Source organism: Oculina patagonica, chromosome 6, assembly GCF_052425735.1.
Source record: "Oculina patagonica isolate OP01 chromosome 6, crgOcupat, whole genome shotgun sequence".
In the NCBI taxonomy this organism is placed as follows: domain Eukaryota; kingdom Metazoa; phylum Cnidaria; class Anthozoa; order Scleractinia; family Oculinidae; genus Oculina; species Oculina patagonica.
In genome coordinates, this window is record NC_135763.1 from 20,979,751 (window position 1) to 21,000,406 (window position 20,656).

General features: G+C 37.2%; 1 protein-coding gene across 5 annotated transcripts in view; it reads right to left on the reverse strand.

Annotated features, from left to right (window-relative positions):
* Positions 1–20,656, reverse strand: part of LOC144658787 (lisH domain-containing protein ARMC9-like) — a 47,425-nt gene that overhangs the window by 13,097 nt on the left and 13,672 nt on the right. For 3 of the 5 annotated variants that reach the window (XM_078519263.1, XM_078519260.1, XM_078519264.1), the window contains 15 exons: positions 20,436–20,510; positions 19,813–19,899; positions 16,508–16,584; positions 15,848–15,965; positions 12,721–12,819; positions 11,945–12,035; positions 11,317–11,440; positions 9,400–9,539; positions 9,193–9,269; positions 7,477–7,551; positions 3,688–3,778; positions 1,293–1,354; positions 950–1,051; positions 798–833; positions 153–231 (listed from right to left, as the gene is read on the reverse strand). In XM_078519263.1, coding sequence (XP_078375389.1) covers positions 153–231; positions 798–833; positions 950–1,051; positions 1,293–1,354; positions 3,688–3,778; positions 7,477–7,551; positions 9,193–9,269; positions 9,400–9,539; positions 11,317–11,440; positions 11,945–12,035; positions 12,721–12,819; positions 15,848–15,965; positions 16,508–16,584; positions 19,813–19,899; positions 20,436–20,510 — 1,333 coding nt within the window. The remainder of the gene's footprint in view (positions 1–152; positions 232–797; positions 834–949; positions 1,052–1,292; positions 1,355–3,687; positions 3,779–7,476; positions 7,552–9,192; positions 9,270–9,399; positions 9,540–11,316; positions 11,441–11,944; positions 12,036–12,720; positions 12,820–15,847; positions 15,966–16,507; positions 16,585–19,812; positions 19,900–20,435; positions 20,511–20,656) is intronic. The other 2 variants (XM_078519262.1, XM_078519261.1) reach the window with 2 other exon arrangements.

Genomic DNA, 20,656 nt, shown 5'->3' on the forward strand with positions numbered 1-20,656 from the left:
CAAAGTACAGGCGGGTTTTTTGGCTATTTACGAGCGAAAAAGAGACCAACAGGTTTTTAACTTCTGCCATAAAATCAAGACTGAATTGCCAGATGTTGACGGATAGTTACTACCAAACTCCGGTGTCCGGAAAAATTTTGGTTTTGCTTTACCTTGAATTGCTTCCACGGTTCTTGCCCCAGGAGTGGTAGGCCTTGTCAGAGGGTGATCAGGACCCAGGGAAGCTGGAAACTAAAAACAAACAGTATATATACTTTTTTAGATAACATTGTAAATTGATTAACGAAAAAAATCCCGTATGCTGCATGACACTTGTACTTGAACACAGCAAAAGTAAATAAAATTAAAGTTCTCGCATCCAGGTATCAAGTGCGCGCCATAATAATTAAACAGTTTGAACTCGGGCGTATCAGAAATTCATCCAATTTGATTTTCAGGTCAGGGGTATTGGTTTTCGACATTTTGGCAACCTGACCTGAGATCATCTTCAGAGTCGGATGAAAAGTAAAGTCATCAAAAGCTTGTTAAGCTGCCTTGTTTAACAGGATTTTAACTTTTTCCCAACAAACATTGTGCCCCACTTTGGTTTGCATGGAGGCATAAAACGTTACTTTAAATCAACCACATTACCATGTAATCAGCCCACAAATGCATAAAATACTCTTTTGCAGGAGATGGAAAATGACTCTGTGCTTTCTTGTCTCTGCATTTTACATCACAGTTCTTATCTCTTTATTTTTCCATTTTAAATTTCTTGTTACACACAACAAAGTGGCGGTTGTTGTTTATTTCAGTACCTTTTTCCTGTTCTTTGGCTGTTCTGATGTTTTCTGCTGAAAAAAAAAAGAAATAAAGAAACAAACAAATTACATTATGCCATGAAGACTATCCCTTACAAAATTATTCTTCCTTTTTTGAATAATTGACTCCTTGGCAGGGTGACACATACCATTGAATAATGAGTTTGAAGTAACTCCTCTCCACACAGCTCTCCGTCACTTGGCTCAAGTATCTCCTGTTTGTCCAGTTCAGCATCAATAGCATCTCCTTCCTAATGACGACATGATTCAAATAACAGCAAGCACATGGTTTAAATAAAAGTGAAAAAGCACAAGTCCCAATCCCTTTCCATTTTTATACAGCCACTCTTAATGCCTGATAAAGTAACTGGCTAAGCAAACAAACAGAGCTTTGGACAGTGTATTATTTTAATCAATCAATCGATCAATCAATCAATCAATCAATCAATCAATCAGTAGTACTACTAGTAGTTAGTAATCAAGAAATCTCACATCATCATCATCATCTTCATCTTCGTCGTCAGACTCGGGATCATTTGTGGCAGATGGATCATCTGTAATTTAACAACGACATTAAGCAATTATTGGATGAGGTTGAGCATGATATCGTGAATTATCAAAACTGAGGTCTGTGTTATCTGCCGAAGCCGAAGGCTGAGGCAGATAACACAGATACGAGGTTTTGATAATTCACGATATCATGCGAAAACCGAATTTAATAATTGTTTTATTATACGTTTTCAAACAATTTGCCATCACTTTTTCTAGCGCCAGCGTAAAACTTCGTCAGAACATGTGGTTCCTCCAGGTTCTTCTCCCTCAAATAATCGTTCAAAATTTTTACACTTGTTTTTGTTGTTCTCTTTGCGTTTTTAGAATCTTTATTCTTGATCATAACTTTCAATTCCTCTTCGGAAACGGAGGCAAATCGCTCAGCCACATTTTCAAACGTTTGACAGCACTACACGGACGAGGGGCTTGGAAACTAGGCGGACTTTGAACTCGACATGATAACCCAATATCTGCTGCAGATATTGGGTTATCATGTCAAGTTCACATGCTACTGTATATTGACTGAATGCTCTCGACCAATCACATGTGTTAAAGTAATTCTAATGTATAATAATAAGCAATTATTGGATGAGGTTGAGCATGATATCGTGAATTATCAAAACAGAGGTCTGTGTTATCTGCCGAAGTCGAAGGCTGAGGCAGATAACTCAGACACGAGGTTTTGATAATTCACGATATCATGCGAAAACCGAATTCAATAATTGTTTTATTATACGTTTTCAAACAATTTGCCATCACTTTTTCTAGCGCCGGCGTAAACTTCGTCAGAACATTAGCCAAAGCGGTTTTATCTTGTGGTTCCTCCAGGTTAATTAGTTCTTCTCCCTCAAATAATCATTCAGAATTTTTACACTTGTTTTTGTTGTTCTCGTGGTGTTTTTAGAATCTTTATTCTCGATCAAAACTTTCAATTCCTCTTCGGAAACGGAGGCGAATCGCTCAGCCATATTTTCAAAAGTTTGACAGCACTACACGGACGAGGGGCTTGGAAACTAGGCGGACTTTGAACTCGACATGATAACCCAATATCTGCTGCAGATATTGGGTTATCATGTCAAGTTCACATGCTACTGTATATTGACTGAATGCTCTCGACCAATCACATGTTTCAAAGTGATTCTAATGTATAATAAATATAATTATTATACATTAGAATTACTTTAACACATGTGATTGGTCGAGAGCATTCAGTCAATATACAGTAGCATGTGAACTTGACATGATAACCCAATATCTGCAGCAGATATTGGGTTATCATGTCGAGTTCAAAGTCCGCCTAGTTTCCAAGCCCCTCGTCCGTGTAGTGCTGTCAAACGTTTGAAAATGTGGCTGAGCGATTTGCCTCCGTTTCCGAAGAGGAATTGAAAGTTATGATCAAGAATAAAGATTCTAAAAACGCAAAGAGAACAACAAAAACAAGTGTAAAAATTTTGAACGATTATTTGAGGGAGAAGAACCTGGAGGAACCACATGTTCTGACGAAGTTTTACGCTGGCGCTAGAAAAAGTGATGGCAAATTGTTTGAAAACGTATAATAAAACAATTATTAAATTCGGTTTTCGCATGATATCGTGAATTATCAAAACCTCGTATCTGTGTTATCTGCCTCAGCCTTCGGCTTCGGCAGATAACACAGACCTCAGTTTTGATAATTCACGATATCATGCTCAACCTCATCCAATAATTGCTTATTATTGCATCACAATTATAATAGATTACAATGTGTTCATAAAACTTAATTATGGGGAATGTACTGTATCAACACCATTAACAATATAGATAAACCCTGTTTATACAGACAACCTGGCATCCAAACCAAGTGTCAAGGCATTAGTGTCAGCTTTTTTTCCTACTAATTTTTGTGCAACTGCATACTTAATTTTCTGAAACAACAAAGTCATTTGAAATAGCCTGTTTCAGGTGTTCGGTTAGTTGGGTGGCGCGAAAAATGGCAAGCGAAAAAAAAATGGGGGGAGGGGGCGGGGAGGAGGGTCCCCTCCCCATTAATTTTTTTCCGCTCGCCGTTCCTCGCGCCGCTTCCCAACTAACCGAACGCCTGGAACAGGCTACATTTGAAACAGATAAAATCTCAGCAAGATTAGTTAACAAGAGCATGAGAGTTGAAGGATGTGAGCACAGTAACATGAGACTTTTCTGATCATCACTCGGAAAGCATGTGTGCACCCAATGACAGAAAGCTCTTGATGATACTCATGAGTAATTCAAGCAGGTTCAAATATGACAAGGGCACACAAGATCGAGTTTGTCCTTATAAGGCCCAGGTTTAACCATACAGTAACACAAATGTCCCTACCAGTGTTAAGTTGCTTGATGATAAACTGAATCTGTCTGGTCATATCAGGGTTGTCATCTTTAAGGAAACACTCAAGGATTTCCTCCATTCCCTGTATTCATATTGTACAGTGAGGATAGCAGCAAGATTTGTTATGTAATGGAAACTCAACAGTAGTGTTCTTGGATATGACAGAATCCGTTTTAGACTCCTGTGCATGAAACAGTAAAAATTCAAACTACAGCATGCATTTCCCATTAATTCGTAGGCTAATGAACATCTAAAAGAAGTTGTTTATTGACCAGTTGATAAAGTAAGCAAAACTTTGCTGCAACGAGCCTCTAAAATCCCCTGATGTGTCACTGGCTTAAGAGGAGATAGTTGATGCCACATCACTTCTTTTAAACTTGGGTGCTCATTGCAATACTGGCTGCTTTTGTTAGTAATTCAGGGCCAGTAGAACTTGGTTTGTGAAGTGCTGCACTTCTGGAAAACCGATTGATCACCATGTCCGAGAAACATTTATTTCCTGGTAATTGTGAAGAACAGCTCCCCGTAACCAACTGTCAGTCGTCTGTCGGCCGACCAACAGCCCACAGGTTTTTCTTCACAATCGAAAGGTTCCCAACAAAAACGTCCCCTGGACTTTCTTGCTAAATCGAACGTTATCAAAACAACTCCAAATTGCGCATGCAGGTTTGTTTACGTGTGCTTAACACTGTCCTGTCTTTCATTTCACAGGTCTTTGTTTCGTTTTTGAAAAATTACACATGCAAAAAGACAAGGTTTTTGCTCGCGCGGCTTCTTTTGTCTTTTCTTTTACAAACGATAAACAAAGGAAACCTTTTGTTTCTCAAAACGATGAAGTCAGCTAAAGTTTTGGGATTACAAGCCTAGCCCCAACCCCTTAGCTTAACCCTAGCGAAAAAAAGCTTAACCCTAAACCCCAAGGGTTAGGGTTAGGGTCTGACGCTAGGGTTTCATTTCAAATTTAGGGTTAAAAAGCTAAACCCAAGTTTAAGGGTTAGGGTTAGCGTTAGCGTTTCAAGTGGCTAGCTTTCACTGCAGTCTGCTTGCGGTTAGCTCCTTTTTGTTGTTTCGGGAAAGACTATTGTAATCTGTTACCGTTAGCTGTAATTTTGAGGTGAAAGTGAAATAAAGACTGATTGTTGATTGAATACGTTTGCTCGTGTTGTCACATTATACTAGTTTTGCTTTCAGTTAAGTGCTGCCGGCTTGCTCTCACTTCTATCTTCACTCCTTACATCATCACACATCTACAAAATCCCGCGAAAACAAGATAAACTAAGGCACGAATCGATTGATTGATTTATTGATTGATGAATATTTAATGAGGCACAGAAAATAATTTTGCAAGGGGGAGGTCCCCCCCCCCCCCCCAAACCTATAAAGAATTTTTTAAAGTCTAAAACCAGGTCACTTCTCGGCAACTTTGTCGTGGCAGAACCCAAGCGGACCCTGTAAAACTCGCGTTGACGAAGTTCCTGGCAAGAAACCTCTTGTTTTAGGCTTTCTATGCGGCCAGGCTCAAAACTACCTTGTTTGCAACGTTTTTTCCGAAGCGCTAAACAGCGCTGTTGTACAAAACAAAGGCAGAAACATCACTCAGTTCTTCGAGCGATGCTGTAAACTTACGGGTATTCAGACTTAATGATGTCCTTCAACCACCTGGCAGCCGCACTCGAGCTAAAACTATAGACTTTTCCGTTTTACTTTCACAGCCGCCATTTCGCTCAATTCAAACTCTTCCGCCTCTAACATGTGACCTTACGTCACAATGCAGTATCCAGTCCTACTCTACTCAAATCAACAAAAACACATGCGCAGCGGGATTAGTGGAAAACACGGGGCCGGGGTCCCGGGGTGTGGAAAACGCGGGGTCCCGTGGTCTGTGGAAAACACGGGGTGTGGAAAACGCGGGGTGTGGAAAACACGGGGTGTGGAAAACACGGGGTCCCGGGGTCTGTAGAAAACGCGGGGTCCCGGGGTCTGAAAATAAAACGAAGGTAAATAAAAAAATTCTGGCTAAAAAGACATGTTTAATAATTTATCACCACCAAACTTAGGATCTTCGTAAAACGTCTTTCCTTGCGTTGAAAAGCCTATATACATGTCGTAAAAATGCAATTCAAGTTTGTGAATCATATACTTGTCCTTGTGATCTTTTGGGAATATCCGTTTTTCCATTTTATAAAATTAACAATTTATCAGGTATCCGAAAATAAATATTAAGACAAACTACACGCCAACTTCGCCCATATCTGACACAGGCGCTGACTTCATTCACCTAGTTTCATTCATGAATCGTCGTGTGGTGCCGTGGTTTCAGCACTAAAAGAGAAGAAAGCTGCCGACCGTGATAACACGGCCAAAAAAAAGTTAAGTGTGGACGGAATTGCGTAGTTTCAGTGGAAAGAAATAAGCGAGAAAGAAGAAATCGGGAGGGACTCATTTGGATCCACCCTTGAAGTTAACTCATCTACCGTACTCTACTGATTATGGTTGTTATATCTAATATCCGTTTTCTGTGCATTGATATATGACCGGTAGCATGTCATAGTTATTCCACGCATATGCCAATGTTTACTTTTAGCTGTAGCTTGGAGCTACATGAATATAGCAAATCAATGTTGAGTCTTAGCTGGAGAGCGACAGACTTTATACAAGATCGGGTGGTAGTTAATAAAAGAATTACATTTTGATTTAATTCGGCGGACAATGTTTGCAACCTGTACGCAGACGCCGCTAAGGTGAAATTAATTAGAGGCAGGCAGCTATACTGCGGTCCTCCTATTCGGCAGAACACCAGGTTTGCTTGTGAAATTAGAAAGCTAAATTTATCTGATCTACATTTTTGTACTGGTCTTTTGATAACAAAAACTATTTTGAAAATTTGAAATATATAGCATTCACTATAAGAGCACAATAAGGTCCACGGTTTAACCCTTTCCTGGCACGATAAATTACTTATGACTAGAAAACTGTCTGCCTGTATTTCCCGTTTCATTATTGGCTTGTACTGTGTTCTTCTTGGAGTAGTTTTATTTTCGGATACCTGATAAATTGTTAATTTTATAAAATGGAAAAAACGGATATTCCCAAAAGATCACAAGGACAAGTATATGATTTACAAACTTGAATTGCATTTTTACGACATGTATATAGGCTTTTCAACGCAAGGAAAGACGTTTTACGAAGATCCTAAGTTTGGTGGTGATAAATTATTAAACTTGTCTTTTTAGCCAGAATTTTTTTTTTTTTTACCTTCGTTTTATTTTCAGACCCCGGGACCCCGCATTTTCTACAGACCCCAGCCCGGGACCCCGTGTTTTCCACACCCCGCGTTTTCCACACCCCGGGACCCCGGCCCCGTGTTTTCCACTAATCCTGCGCAGCGAGACGAGGGAAAGATGTACACGCGATGCGTTGGAAAACTCAGACTGCTAGCTGACTGGGAGCACGTAAGCTTGCAAAATGCCTTTTTTTGCATACATAATTTCTGAAAAACGAAGAAAAGACCAGCCGAATGCAACACAGGACAGTTTAGCACATGTAACAAACCTGCATGCGCAATTTGGAGTTGTTTTGATAACGTTCGATTTAGCAAGAAAGTCCAGGGGACGTTTTTGTTGGGAACCTTTCAATTACCTATTTCCTGGCTCCAAATAAATAAATTTTCAAAATCTAGAATTTGTAGGCCTTCTGAAATTAATAATTTTTATACAGTTGTCAGTGTGTACAGGATGCATGTTTTTTTAAGAAACAAAATTAGTGAATTAAAGACATTACCAAAGCTCTTGCTTCCTCTTTCACAGCAGGCAATGCAAGAATGCTGTACAATGCTCCATTCACATATGGGCGAATCTAGTAAAAAGTTTAAAAACAAAACTTAATCTGAGAAAACATGCTTCATGTACTGCACAGAGCAAAACTACATATTTAAAAATTCTGAATGAAAGAACACAATAATAATTATTTGGCGCAAATTAGCATATGAATATGATCAAATGCGCCTACATCAAGTTAATTTAAAACTTAAAAAGAAGAAGAAAAAAAAATTACAAATATTATATGAAGATATATAAGAATACAATTAAAAACTTTCCTAGTATAAAAATCGAAAACTCAAGACTAAAAGAAATAGTTGACTGACTTCAAATAAGCTGATGACAATGACAAGTGACGTCTCACACATGAAAAGGTCTGAAAAAGCACTACTAACAGTCTACTGATTCAGTACACAATATTCTTGTTTCTCTATAACATCTGTGAGCCAAGACAGTGCACCGGGGGGAGGGGGTACCCAAAAAAGTTTTGTATGGGGAGGCTCCGCCCAAAGCTCTTCCCCCTTACCCTTTAATCTACCATTTTGCCAGAAATTATACCCCTTTCATATACCTTTTAATGAAAAAAGGTACCCCTTTCACATACCTGAAAGTCATGGTATAGACTTAAAACAAGACGTTTTCTTGTCATTTTCAAGTAGCGCTTAATAAATTGAAAAAATACAGCCATAAATTGCATCTGTTCGAAATATTTTAATTAAACAACCTTTCAAAAACCTAAATGACAGATTCCCATACCCTTTCATATACCTACCCTATACCTACCCCTTTCGGGCAGAGCCTTCCCGTATAGGCCATTATAGGGAGTACCCCCCCCCCCCCCGGGACAAGCATAGGCGTACGAGGCGGGGGGGGCGAGGGGGGCTGCAGCCCCCCCAGTGCCGAAATTTTTCGGGCAAAATGTTAAGAATTCGGGCAACAAGCCTAGAATAAAAAAAGAAAATAAGCGGCAAATCCCAACATTACAAACAAAACGAATTACATCAACAGAAAAAAGTATTGTAAATATACCGAACTTTGTGGTTCAAAAGTCTAAATTTCTCATTTATCTGCTTTCGTTTCCTCTCACGCGCAAATTCTTAAAATCATGTTCGATTTTCTCGCAAATTCTGCGTGACCCTCAGTTTGATACAGTTGCAAACAGTAGGCTTTTCCATAGCTTGAGCGTTTGTGCTCGGTGGATCCACTGTAAGAACTTGAAACAAAGCTGCGATACAGTTACAAATTTAACAAAATGTTTTAACCCATTCATCCTTGAATGTTTCACACGTTTTTGTATAACTTTGCGGAACTAGAGTGAATAAATTAATATTTCCAAAGAAAAATGATTCACTGCATTGACACCTTCGGCAGCGCCACGCGATTAATTAAAGAACTATCGTTTCCTTTAAGCAAGCAGGCAAAGTTTGTGAACAACTATTTCAATGCATGTTTTTTTGTGTATTTTATGTGCCTCTTTTTTCGGCTTTCAACCCATGCCATTTTTTTCGGGCAATAAGGTCTCCGCCCCCCGAAGGTACCCGTACGCCTATGGGGACAAGTGCACACAATGTCAAGTTTTATTGGCTGATTACTATAAGCACAGGTTTACAGTGAATAAATAACTGTACTTGGTACTTTGTATGTACCCACAATAGTAAATATACCAGTATATACCCACCTCTTGATTTTCATGTCCTAAAAGATCACTTAGCACTCGAAGAATGTGAGCAGCATCCTTTATGCATTTTCTCTTTCCTTAAAGAATAAGAATACCATCACAATTTTTAAGAATCAGTAACCACAGATGTTCTTTTCCCACAAAACTCCAGTTGTTGTTAAATTGCTATAAAGCCGTCATTCAGTAAAAGTAGGTGTGTTATCTTACCAGCAGAACGTAGACAAAGGTTCATGAGCAAGGCAACAGAATATTCCAGTGTGTAATCTGACAAGTTATCATGGTCCATTAACAGCTGTGATAACCACTGAATCAAATCACCATTAATCATGATCGACTGCATTTGGCGCCTTGAAAAAAAAAAAATTACATGTGATTAGAATACAATTTAGTTGTATGTGTTGGGCTTCTGTTTACTTACGCAACTTTGGAAAAGCATCAGAAATATCGAAAAATCAGTGAATCAATTAATCCCGGCATGATCAATCAGTAAAATAAATAATCAATAACATGACATGACAATTGATAACAATTAATTGATTGACATCGGAAATCAATGATCAATCGATGACCAAAAAACTTGTGTTTGTTTAATTACCATAATTGTTTTTCATTGATTGTCATTGACTATCATATTTTTGGGAGGTAAAAAAAAATGCTTTTACAAGAGACATACGCTGAAATGTTATTATATAATTACATTGTAACAGTTGTTAAAATTGCAGGGCGTTGATCTAGACCCAAGCTGCCAGCTGGCCAAAGAAATTAAGAACATAAGATATTTAGTCAACGATAAAGCATCAAAATTCTAAATCCGAAATTTCAAGGCCCGTCTGAGTTTTTATCTTTCACTGGCCATTAGACACCCTATATTAAATATAAAATTATTTTGTTAAGGTTTTCAACTCAATAGCATTTGTTATACTTAAAGCAGAGCATTTTGAATTTCTTTACCACGACATCAAGATGGCTGCCAGAAAGCTGCCACTTATGTTTAAAAAAGTGACTCATCCTGTGATTTTTAGCAATCTAAATGATGAATGTATAATTTGTGATCAGAAGTGTTTATGTGAATTTTTACTAGTTTGTGAGGGTGAACCAATCGCTTTTTACACTATTGTAGCAGAACTTCAGATGTTTTCATTGATACCAAGCTGTAAAAATTTGGATAATATGCGAGCCAGAAATCCCAAACCCTAATAAAAGGCCAACCGCAAGCTACCTAAACTAACTGTAGGCTAACCAGAGTACTATTTAGGCTAACCGGAGTGCTATGTAGGCTAACCAATGTGTCATTTAGGCTAACCTGAATGGCTTGCATGACTCGCATGACTCGCAAGCCATGCGAGTCAGAAATCCCTAATCCCAATAAAAGGCTAACCGCAACCTACCTAAGCTAACTGTAGGCTAACCAGAGTGCTATTTAGGCTAACCGAAGTGCTATTTAGGCGAACCAATGTGCTATTAAGGCTAATGTGCTATTTAGGCGAACCAATGTGCTATTATCACTTTCATAAGGCTAACCAATGTGCTATTTAGGCTAACCGAACTGGCTCGCATGGCTCGCTGGCTAGCAGATTATCCAGACCCAAAATTTGTGCAGAACATTTTGGCAGATAACTTGATTTAATGGAATGCGGCACAGAGCTGAGACTCAAACAGGTAGATTTCAAGTACTGATGGGGATGATCGAATGGGGACAAAAATAAAACCCAAAAAAATCCCTAGGGCTTCTAGATCTAACAAAACCCCAAAAAATCCCTGGACCAAAAATTAACCCACAAAATTTCCAGAAAGGGGGAAAGATAAAACACAAAGAAAAACATTAGAAACATGTTTATTTGTACTTAATTTGTAGAACTACACAGCCAAAACACTATCACAAATCTTTTGATTGTTTTTAACACCCAAAAAAATCCCTACTTAAATCAAGCCACCCAAAAATAATATACTTGCCAATTTTTCCTACCCCAAAAAATCCTTTGGTCATCCCTGTCACTTGAAATCCTGAGTACCCCCCTCAGGGTATTTTGCTTGGAATGGAATGGTACAACATGTTAAGGATAGCACATATGAGCAGATTTGCAAACAGTTCTGTAGGGATGCAAAACTACTGCGTAAAGCTACCTGAGACTAAGCTTCTGCAAGGTTCCCAGAATGTTCTCACTTGTGAGAGAAGTTTTGGGTTCTTCTGTTAGAGCTGACAGTAAGGCATGCACAAGAGATGGATTCTGAGCTAAATACGAACGTCCTGTAAAAAGTAGTAAAGAGAATACCAGCATTATTAAAATTATTACCAAAAACTTGGAAGTGCATTACACAAAACCTGCTTTTGTATGCTTGCATTTTTAAATAATAATAATAAAAAATAATAAAAAAAAACAGAGGCACTGTTTTGCTGTTGCTCTTGGGAAGAATTCTTGACCCATTTTGTCTAACTAAAGTTAGATTTGAAATACATTAATTTTTGTGAGGTTCACAAAGCTCCTCTTGAAGTCTCCAGTCAACAACATTCGCCATTAGAATTTAAGAAAAAAAAACTTCATTATGCACAAGAGCCTTGTGGGTGTTTCCTGACTCCAATATTCCTGACTTACTACCTGAGGCAGAACATCATATTTAATTTGTTATATCCAATTCATCTCAAACATCTGCCTGGATTCCATTAACTAAACATTATGGATTACTACAAGAGCGATAATAAGAACTAAAGGTGTTCTTATATTTTTCTGGATAGGCCAAATTATAATTATACCTGCTGAAAGAGATGCAAGGGCATTGAACAGCCGTGCCAGGTATTGTTTTGCTACTTCACTTGGGAATGTCAAGAGATCAAGTATTCCATTCTAAAAATAAACAAGCACATGCTTATTTACACTATTTAATTTTACCTTTGGCTTGTATAAAGTGGTTGGCTGAGTATTTTTACAAAGTAACTTTCATTTTGTGAATAAAAATTGATCTTTCTGTGGAATGTGGTTATTCTTTAGAGCTTACAATTTTAGAGCTTACTGTTGGCCAAAGGCAAAATTCTTGAGACACTGTTTTTCTCACTTGAAACACGAAAATGTTCCCTCTCTCCCCTTTAACAATTCTGTGTAGTATGAAAAAACAATGCCTCCTTTTGCTGCCTATTAATTTGCAACATCATTTTGGTAGGGAAATTATGGGGATCGGTATTAATATTTCATTAAAGCATTATTATTTTTTTTGTAATGAATTGCCACATTACTGTTGTTTAATGAGGTGTCCCAAGGTAAGTATAATCTTTTAACAGTAGCTTCAGTATAATAAATAACATTTCATAATGAAGAAAAACTTGGAAGTTTGGAGAGCCACTTGAGAAGCTAGCTATCATGTATATAGCTTTGCTATTAGCTAGGGCCTTGAGCAATTCTTAAGTTTCTCTGATTCATGCTCTCCAAGCTCCCACATACATCCAAAACATGACATGGATAGACCCACAATAAGCGTGAACCAATAAATTATTCTAATTTTATAAGATTTATAATGACATTATAATGGCCTTACTCTTAGATGGCTGTCTACGGAGCAGCCCAGCAAATCATGGATAATGTACCCATTAACAATGCTGTCACGCTGTTCACCAATAGCTGCTTGGGTTAGATTCTACAAAAACAACAACAGAATCACTTAGGTCATCACATACCTTCAAAGGTGTTTCCAGTATATAAAAGCCCAACCTATATATGTATAAAGCCCAACCTATATATGTCAAAGCCCAACCTATATATGTATAAAGCCCAACCTATATATGTATAAAGCCCAACCTATATATGTATAAAGCCCAACCTATATGTATAAAGCCCAACCTATATAATATGTATAAAGCCCAACCTATATAATTTATGTATAAAGCCCAACCTATATAATTTGTGTATAAAGCCCAACCTATATATGTAAAAAGCCCAACCTATATAATTTATGTATAAAGCCCAACCTATATAATTTATGTATAAAGCCCAACCTATATAATTTATGTATAAAGCCCAACCTATATATATATAAAGCCCAACCTATATAATTTATGTATAAAGCCCAACCTATATAATTTATGTATAAAGCCCAACCTATATATGTATAAAGCCCAACCTATATAATTTATGTATAAAGCCCAACCTATATATGTATAAAGCCCAACCTATATAATTTATGTATAAAGCCCAACCTATATAATTTATGTATAAAGCCCAACCTATATATGTAAAAAGCCCAACCTATATAATTTATGTATAAAGCCCAACCTATATATGTATAAAGCCCAACCTATATAATTTATGTATAAAGCCCAACCTATATATGTATAAAGCCCAACCAATATAATTTATGTATAAAGCCCAACCTATATATGTATAAAGCCCAACCTATATAACTTATGTATAAAGCCCAACCTATATAATTTATGTATAAAGCCCAACCTATATATGTATAAAGCCCAACCTATATAATTTATGTATAAAGCCCAACCTATATATGTATAAAGCCCAACCTATATAATTTATGTATAAAGCCCAACCTATATATGTATAAAGCCCAACCTCTTAAAAAGGACACCAAAAAGGAAGGAAAGAGTGTCAGGTATGGATGTGTCTGAATTTGAGATAGAGTTTATATGATTTTAATTTGTCACTTTTGGACCAATTGAACTGTCATTGATAATAATTGTGAGATGTATGCATATAAGTCTGTCCCTAAGGAGAGATCCACTTGCAGTTATTTTATGGGTTTCCTGTAACACGTGTAATATACTTCAGAAAGTAGATCCTACGTACGTTTATAAAAATCAATAGTTAAATTTTGTTTCTTTTCTTTCTTGGTATACAAATAAGCTAAGGTTACTGGTTTCCAAATTATAACTACTTTATTTTTGACACACAAATGAATTAAAAAAGAGGATATGAAGAAATTATTTTAAATTAAGTTACAGAGAAAAAGTGTCAGGAGACTGAAAATTAGCTTTCGAATTTCTTTTTGAAAGCTTATTTTTTTGTCTCTCTGTCACGTTTTCTCTGAAAATTAAAAAAGCTACATTAAAAACCCGCGTATAAGAACCTAACATTTAAGAACCTGTTAGACTAAAATTTCATTTTTAAGCACCCTTCACATAAGAACCATTTTAGGCTCAAATTCTAAAACAGGTTCTTATTTTCTCAAATTCTTAATCTTCTCAAAAATATAGAACTAAAAAATCTTCTCAAAAATATATTTTTAACACAGTCTGTTTTTAACGAGGAACTTTGACATTTTATCATGTTATGTTGTTTTGTATACAAGATTTATTTGGGAATTATAGTGAAGGTTACAGTTTACAGATTAAAATAGTATAGTATTTTGCTTACCGAAGCCTCCAAGAATACTGTTATTGGACATTAAAGACCAGATCATTTAAAAATTCTTCTTTATTTCTTGAACAAAAGTTAAGAACCATTAAGAACATGTTTAGGCTAGCTTGAAAAAACCTAGGTTCTTATACGCGGGTTTTTACTGTACATCACAAGGATTTTGCTGATAATTTATTGGTTTAAACTGTTCTGAAATTTAATAGTGGTAGTCAACTTAACCCATAAAAAACATTACTTTTTAACAGTGTGTGGTTCCATAAAATATCCATACCCCCCCCCACAGAAGGGATTTGCACTATGACCCCCCACCCCTCTGGAAATTCCAATTTAGCTTCATACACCTGTACATTGCTTTAAAGTTTTGGGTCTTTGTGACCCCCCTGGCCTCCTTCCCGGAATTTCCAACCCCTACTGTGGGGGGGGGGGGGGAGTATGGATATTTTCTGGAACTACACATTTTAAAGGAAATACTGGAACCCACGGGAGGGGGGGGATTATTTATTAGCAACTTCCCATACTCTCTTATATGAAATCTGCTCTAGCGATGTTCTCACAACTTGAAAAGCAATCATCCGGGCAGTAGTCAGCGGATGCCCCTAAGGCGTATGAGCAGATCCTCTCATTCTGAATTTGCCAAAACAACAACAACAATATAGCGGCCAGTAGGACAGTTCGGTTCCTTTTTTTATAGCAGTAAGAGAAGTTTTCTAAGTTGTGTCTTTAAAGCAGCAAAAATGTTTTCGGAAAGGTTCTTGTTGTCAACATGTAATGTTTGTTATGAAATCAAACCATTGCGGAAATGGTAATGAAAACGTGGCGATCGGATTTTCCCGTGCCGGTTGGGGCTACTTGGTCATTCCTTGTTTTACGCACGGTTTTTCGGTTTTGGTGTCTTCTTCAGTTTTCGGGTTTTCCTGCTATTAGCATACAGTTTTTGGTTTTTGGCAAAAATACTAGCGGTTTTTCGGATTTAGTATTTGCTGTGGTTTTCGGCTTTTCCTATTTGGTTTACAGTTTCTCTGAGATCATGCTGGTAGAAATTAAAGAAAACCTGCTTTTATGTTTAAAATGCAAGTTAGAGCAGTGTTATTTAGCATGGTAATAAACAAAATGTCAAGTCTTTGGAATTTGGCATGTTATGTTTGTTTTTCGGTTTATATAGGCAGTGCTATCCTAGTAAGCAATGTTTGATGCACCTGATCTGCCAAAGATTAACAATGCAATTGCAAGACAAGCTCCATAAAGCAATTGTCTATAGGTGTACTGTTCAGGCGCACTTTTAATGTATGTCATACCCATCTCAGTGCCTGTAAAAGAAATGCTTTCTTCCTCGCTGGCAAAGAAAGCAGATCATTCTTTATTTTTTCATAGTCAAGAGCTGGTCTGTATGGAACATCAACACTTGCTGAAAGCCTGTGTGATAGAGAACAAAAGAACAGCTTTTCTCTTACTTGTTAAGGATGTTTTCAGCAAAAATTCTAACACTGATCTTTTTTCTAAAATTCTCACCACAGTGACTGTGAAATTATGAGTTACTCATGTCAAAAATGCCAAAAAGGGGGGGGGGGGGAATCACCAAATTCATCTCGGAGATAAAACGTCCAAAACACCACCCAAATCCACCCAAAGATCAGTCTTTGTTTCTGGATATGGCTTCAACGTTTTGTAAGTCTAAAATATTGCAAATATATCAATGAAATGCAACTTTCTCTGCCAAAATATAACGTTAATAAATGGCTCAATTAATCAAATTGTTTCAACCAATAATGTTCCTCAAAGTAAACCTAGTAATCATTTAGCAACCACATTTGCACTGGGCTGCAAGATGGCATGTTTGGAGCTGTGTGTGTAGAACAAATTGAAAATTTTTCACACCACAAACTACAAGCAAAGTGAATGGATGGCTACCAACCCCTTATGTGTTTATAGTTAAAAAATTACACAGCTGTACTAACGAAGTTATGAAACTGCTTTGCTTTCCATACCCAGGTAATCCACCATTAACAAGTGATGCTCTTAGTATTGAACTTGCCTGTCAAAATAAAAAACACTACTCAGTGACTTGTAGAAATATGGGTAATTGTGAAGAACAGCTCCCCTCTACCAACTGTCTGCTGATTATCAGTCATCTGTCCGCTGACAATTGACCGACAGCCAGTCAAGGGGAGCTGTTCTTCAAAATTTTGCACAGTGATCCTCTTTTGTATTATACAGTCAGAGCTATCAAAAGCAACCACCTCAAGAATTTGAAAAAGTGGCTTAAAAAACCCTCAATTAAATGGTTTAGGAATGCAAAGATAAGCAGAAACTAACAACAAAAAACAAAAAAAATGTTTTTAGTGATGTTTAATGCCATTGTCAGGGTAATTACAATATGTACATATTCTATGAGTATGATAATGAGCAGCTTAATGAGTAATTAGTAACAAATGCGAAAGCTTACTTGGTAACTCAATCTCTAAGGATTGAACTGACTTTAATAACCCAATTGAAAGTATTTTCTCAGGGGGGGGGGAAGCAACTTCCCATACATTCTCTTATATGAAATCTGAGCGATGCTCTCACAACTTGCAAAGCAATCATTGGGGCGGTAGTCAGCGGATGTCTCTAAGACGCATGAGCAGCTCCTTTCTTTGTGAACTTGTCAAAACAATAACAACATGGGACCAGTGAGAGAGTTCGATATTTTATATATGTAGTAATAAAAAAGACTTTCTAAGTTTTGTCTTTAAAGCAGCGAATATCTCCGGAAAGGTTCTTGGTGTCAATATGTGGTGTTTGTTATGAAATAAAACAATCACGGGAATGGTAATGAAAACGTGGCGATCGAATATTCCCGCGCTGGTCGGAGCTATTGTTCTTGCTCTATTGTTTCGAGGATGTTTGTTGACGTAGTCTTTCTTTGTTTTACTTCATTTACAATCCCCATGTGGGCCAGTTGAAAATCGTGGTACAAAAATTTGCATTTCAGCACTGAAAAGTAGCACGGCATCACAAAATTCTGCGTTCTTAAAACTACAGGACAATGACGAAATTTTCGGATAAACACGCTGCTTTTAGATTTTTAGTTAAGAGAATTGAACCCCTTTATAATAAGTGATTCCACGGCATAGCAGCTTCCATTTCGCGGGAAAAGATTGCCTGTTGCATCATCCTCCAAAAACCGCTGACTACATCGTGAATTGATCGCTTTGCAAGTTGTGAGAGCATCGCTACTCGGTCCCAGACCTCGTTTCTTTCCCCCCCCCCTGTATTTTCTCATTCACTGAGTTACATTGTAAGCTTAAATCAGGTTCTCAAAGGGGGAGTCCCTGGAGCCCTGAAATTTCTGCTTTGGAGCCTGGAGCCCGATCATTTTACTGACTGGAGCCCTGATCCTTTTTTGGCTGTGGAGCCTGGGGCCCAAAAAATTTTCCGCAGAGCCAGAGCCCAGCGTTTTGAAATTTGATTACTTGATATCCCAGATTGCATTGATTCTTGTTTATTGATTGCTTTTTTTGCTAGTTTGTGCGTGTTAACTGCCATAAAGAAACAGAATCTGAAGAGAGGACAGTACATAATACAAGTATACGCGATTATCTTAAGCTAATAATATGATATGCAACAACTTATTTGAGGCTTTCATTTGTTATTGTAGTGAGCGTGATAAAAACAGCTAAAGAGTATCTGAACGATCCTTTTAGCAGCTATTTGCTCGCAGGTACAGTATCAGTTACAGCAAACTGTACCAATATTCTAAAACGTGACAGATCACTTTCAATTGAAAATTTAAATAATTATTGATGAAGATTGATAAGTTCATTACTAACCCTGTCCTTAATAGATTATATTGTTTACTGTTCATCTGATTCATGACCCTTTTCTATTCTGACTTTCGAGTGTGGATTGTCTGGAGTGTCAAATCATGTTTATTACAGTTTGCAGCAACGGACATCTTTGTTCCCAACACATGTCTTAGCTTCTTGCACAGTGTACTATTCAAGTTAATATTTAATCCACTTTTAAATAATTGGAGACATGATAAACGGCTTCTTGGGTTTACAAAACTGGTCGGAAGCGTTGCAAAATATTTTTTTAAAAATCAAACTCAGTGTAGACAATAGTAGAGCCTGGAGCCCCAAAGCAGGACTTGGATCCCTGGAGCCCTGACATTTTCTTCTTGGAGCCCTGGAGCCCTGCATTTTTTAGCCCGGAGCCCTGGAGCCCTAAACCCCTTTGGGACCCTGTTAAATGTGTTACATTTTAAAAATAACTTGCAGCAGAACCCTTTATGTGTTCTTGATGTGAGGTAACTAGTAAACAAATAATTTGCTTAGTAAATACCAGTTACCTTTTATACAAACATTGCTTTCTTGACAATTTATTATTAACCTATTGGCTCCCGTGCCAGGCAAAACCCGCTGTGATGAAAATTGCTCAGTGTTCCACTTGTGACATTGTCCATCATCTTTGATTAAAAAAAGGATTACTTATACTCGATCTCTGCAAGGGGGTGGGGGAGATCTTTCTGATGATGCCCAAATTAGAGTGATGCGGTCAATTGTGCTTGGCATACCCACAAAATGCTTAGAAATTTAAGTGAAAAACTCGTAGGAGAATTTGTCTCAACCACCCTTGGCTCCTCAATAGCAAGTATTTTCTGTTTAGATGGTGCTTTCTCGGAAATTCTTGAACTATAACCAAAAAAAAGCAAAAGCCTAAAGTGGTACCAGGGCACTTTCTAACCCAAAAACTACTCTCCAAACTTTGCCAGCTTTTGAGATGCCAAAGCAAAAATGGCACGAAATGTGATGCTAGTGGTAAGAAAGCCATGCTTTCATGTTGCGAGTGGTATTTTAAGTAGTTTGCAGCTCAATTAGCTCAAAACCGATCCCAAAATGTCAAAATGTCCAAAAAACGCTTGAAAAATATCAAAATTCTCCAGGAGTCAATGGGTTAACAGAGAAACAACAATTACCTTATTGTTACTTATTTTCGCAGGATCTCAATTTCGCGAAAATGGAACAGGAATATTTTGTGAGACTTAATTTTCAAGATTTGGCCAAAAATAAAATAATCTTTTAATTTTGAATTTGAACTAATATTTTGCAGGGCCTCCCTGAATAACACCTTTGGTGATGTGAGCTCCCTGAATAAAGAATATTATTATTATTATTAAAATATGTAATTAGCATAAGAAATACAATAATTTAAATCGTTTAGAATTAATTTTCCCGCAAAAATAAGTAACAATAAGGTATAAACTTATATATAGACTTACTGTTCCTGGCTTGCTAACATCAAGGGATTCTCCAGCAGAGGGAGCAAACAGTCTTAAACAAATGTCTTGAAGGTACTCAGGCGTCACCTACAGAAAGAGAAACAAAAGGTACATGATATGCAAATTAGGTAAGTACTGGCATTGGCTCATTTAATTTTAATTATTATTTAACATTGAATAATTGGAATCTAATAATGATCGATATAATATTTTATCTTTCATTTTTAATTAATCAGTTGCAGATTAATAATTATTGTTGATGGCATTCATATTAGCTTGGTATATAAAGAATGACATTTCATTTCTTTTCGACATTTCTTTGGTTTACATATATGGCTACATTGCTAAGTGTAGGTTGGTGCCTGTGTGGAGCCTGGGCCCAAAAAAATTTTCCGCAGACCCAGAGCCCAGCGTTTTGAAATTTGATTACTTGATATCCCAGATTGCATTGATTCTTGTTTATTGATTGCTACAATTTCTGTTAATTATCAAGTACTGAATACTGATAACACGAATTAAAAATCATTCTAAAAAAAATGTAAAGGGCATATAACCGGGGAGCTCCGCTTTTAGGCTTGCCTAAATCTATATATTAAGACATGCATTCTGTACATTCAACTTACCATTTTGCCTCGGACAGTGTCTTCCAGTGAATCCACTAATTCAGCAGCAACACCAATCAGCTTGTGGTAGTCAGCCTTCGGACAGGAAAATAAGTACATACAGAATTTTCAAATATTTATTATGAATACCAGATTTGAATAAAATCAAGAGTTTTGGACAAAATACCCAAGGAGTCTTTTCAAGTTTTATTTGAGATCCAGCATTATATTGGAAAAGTTAA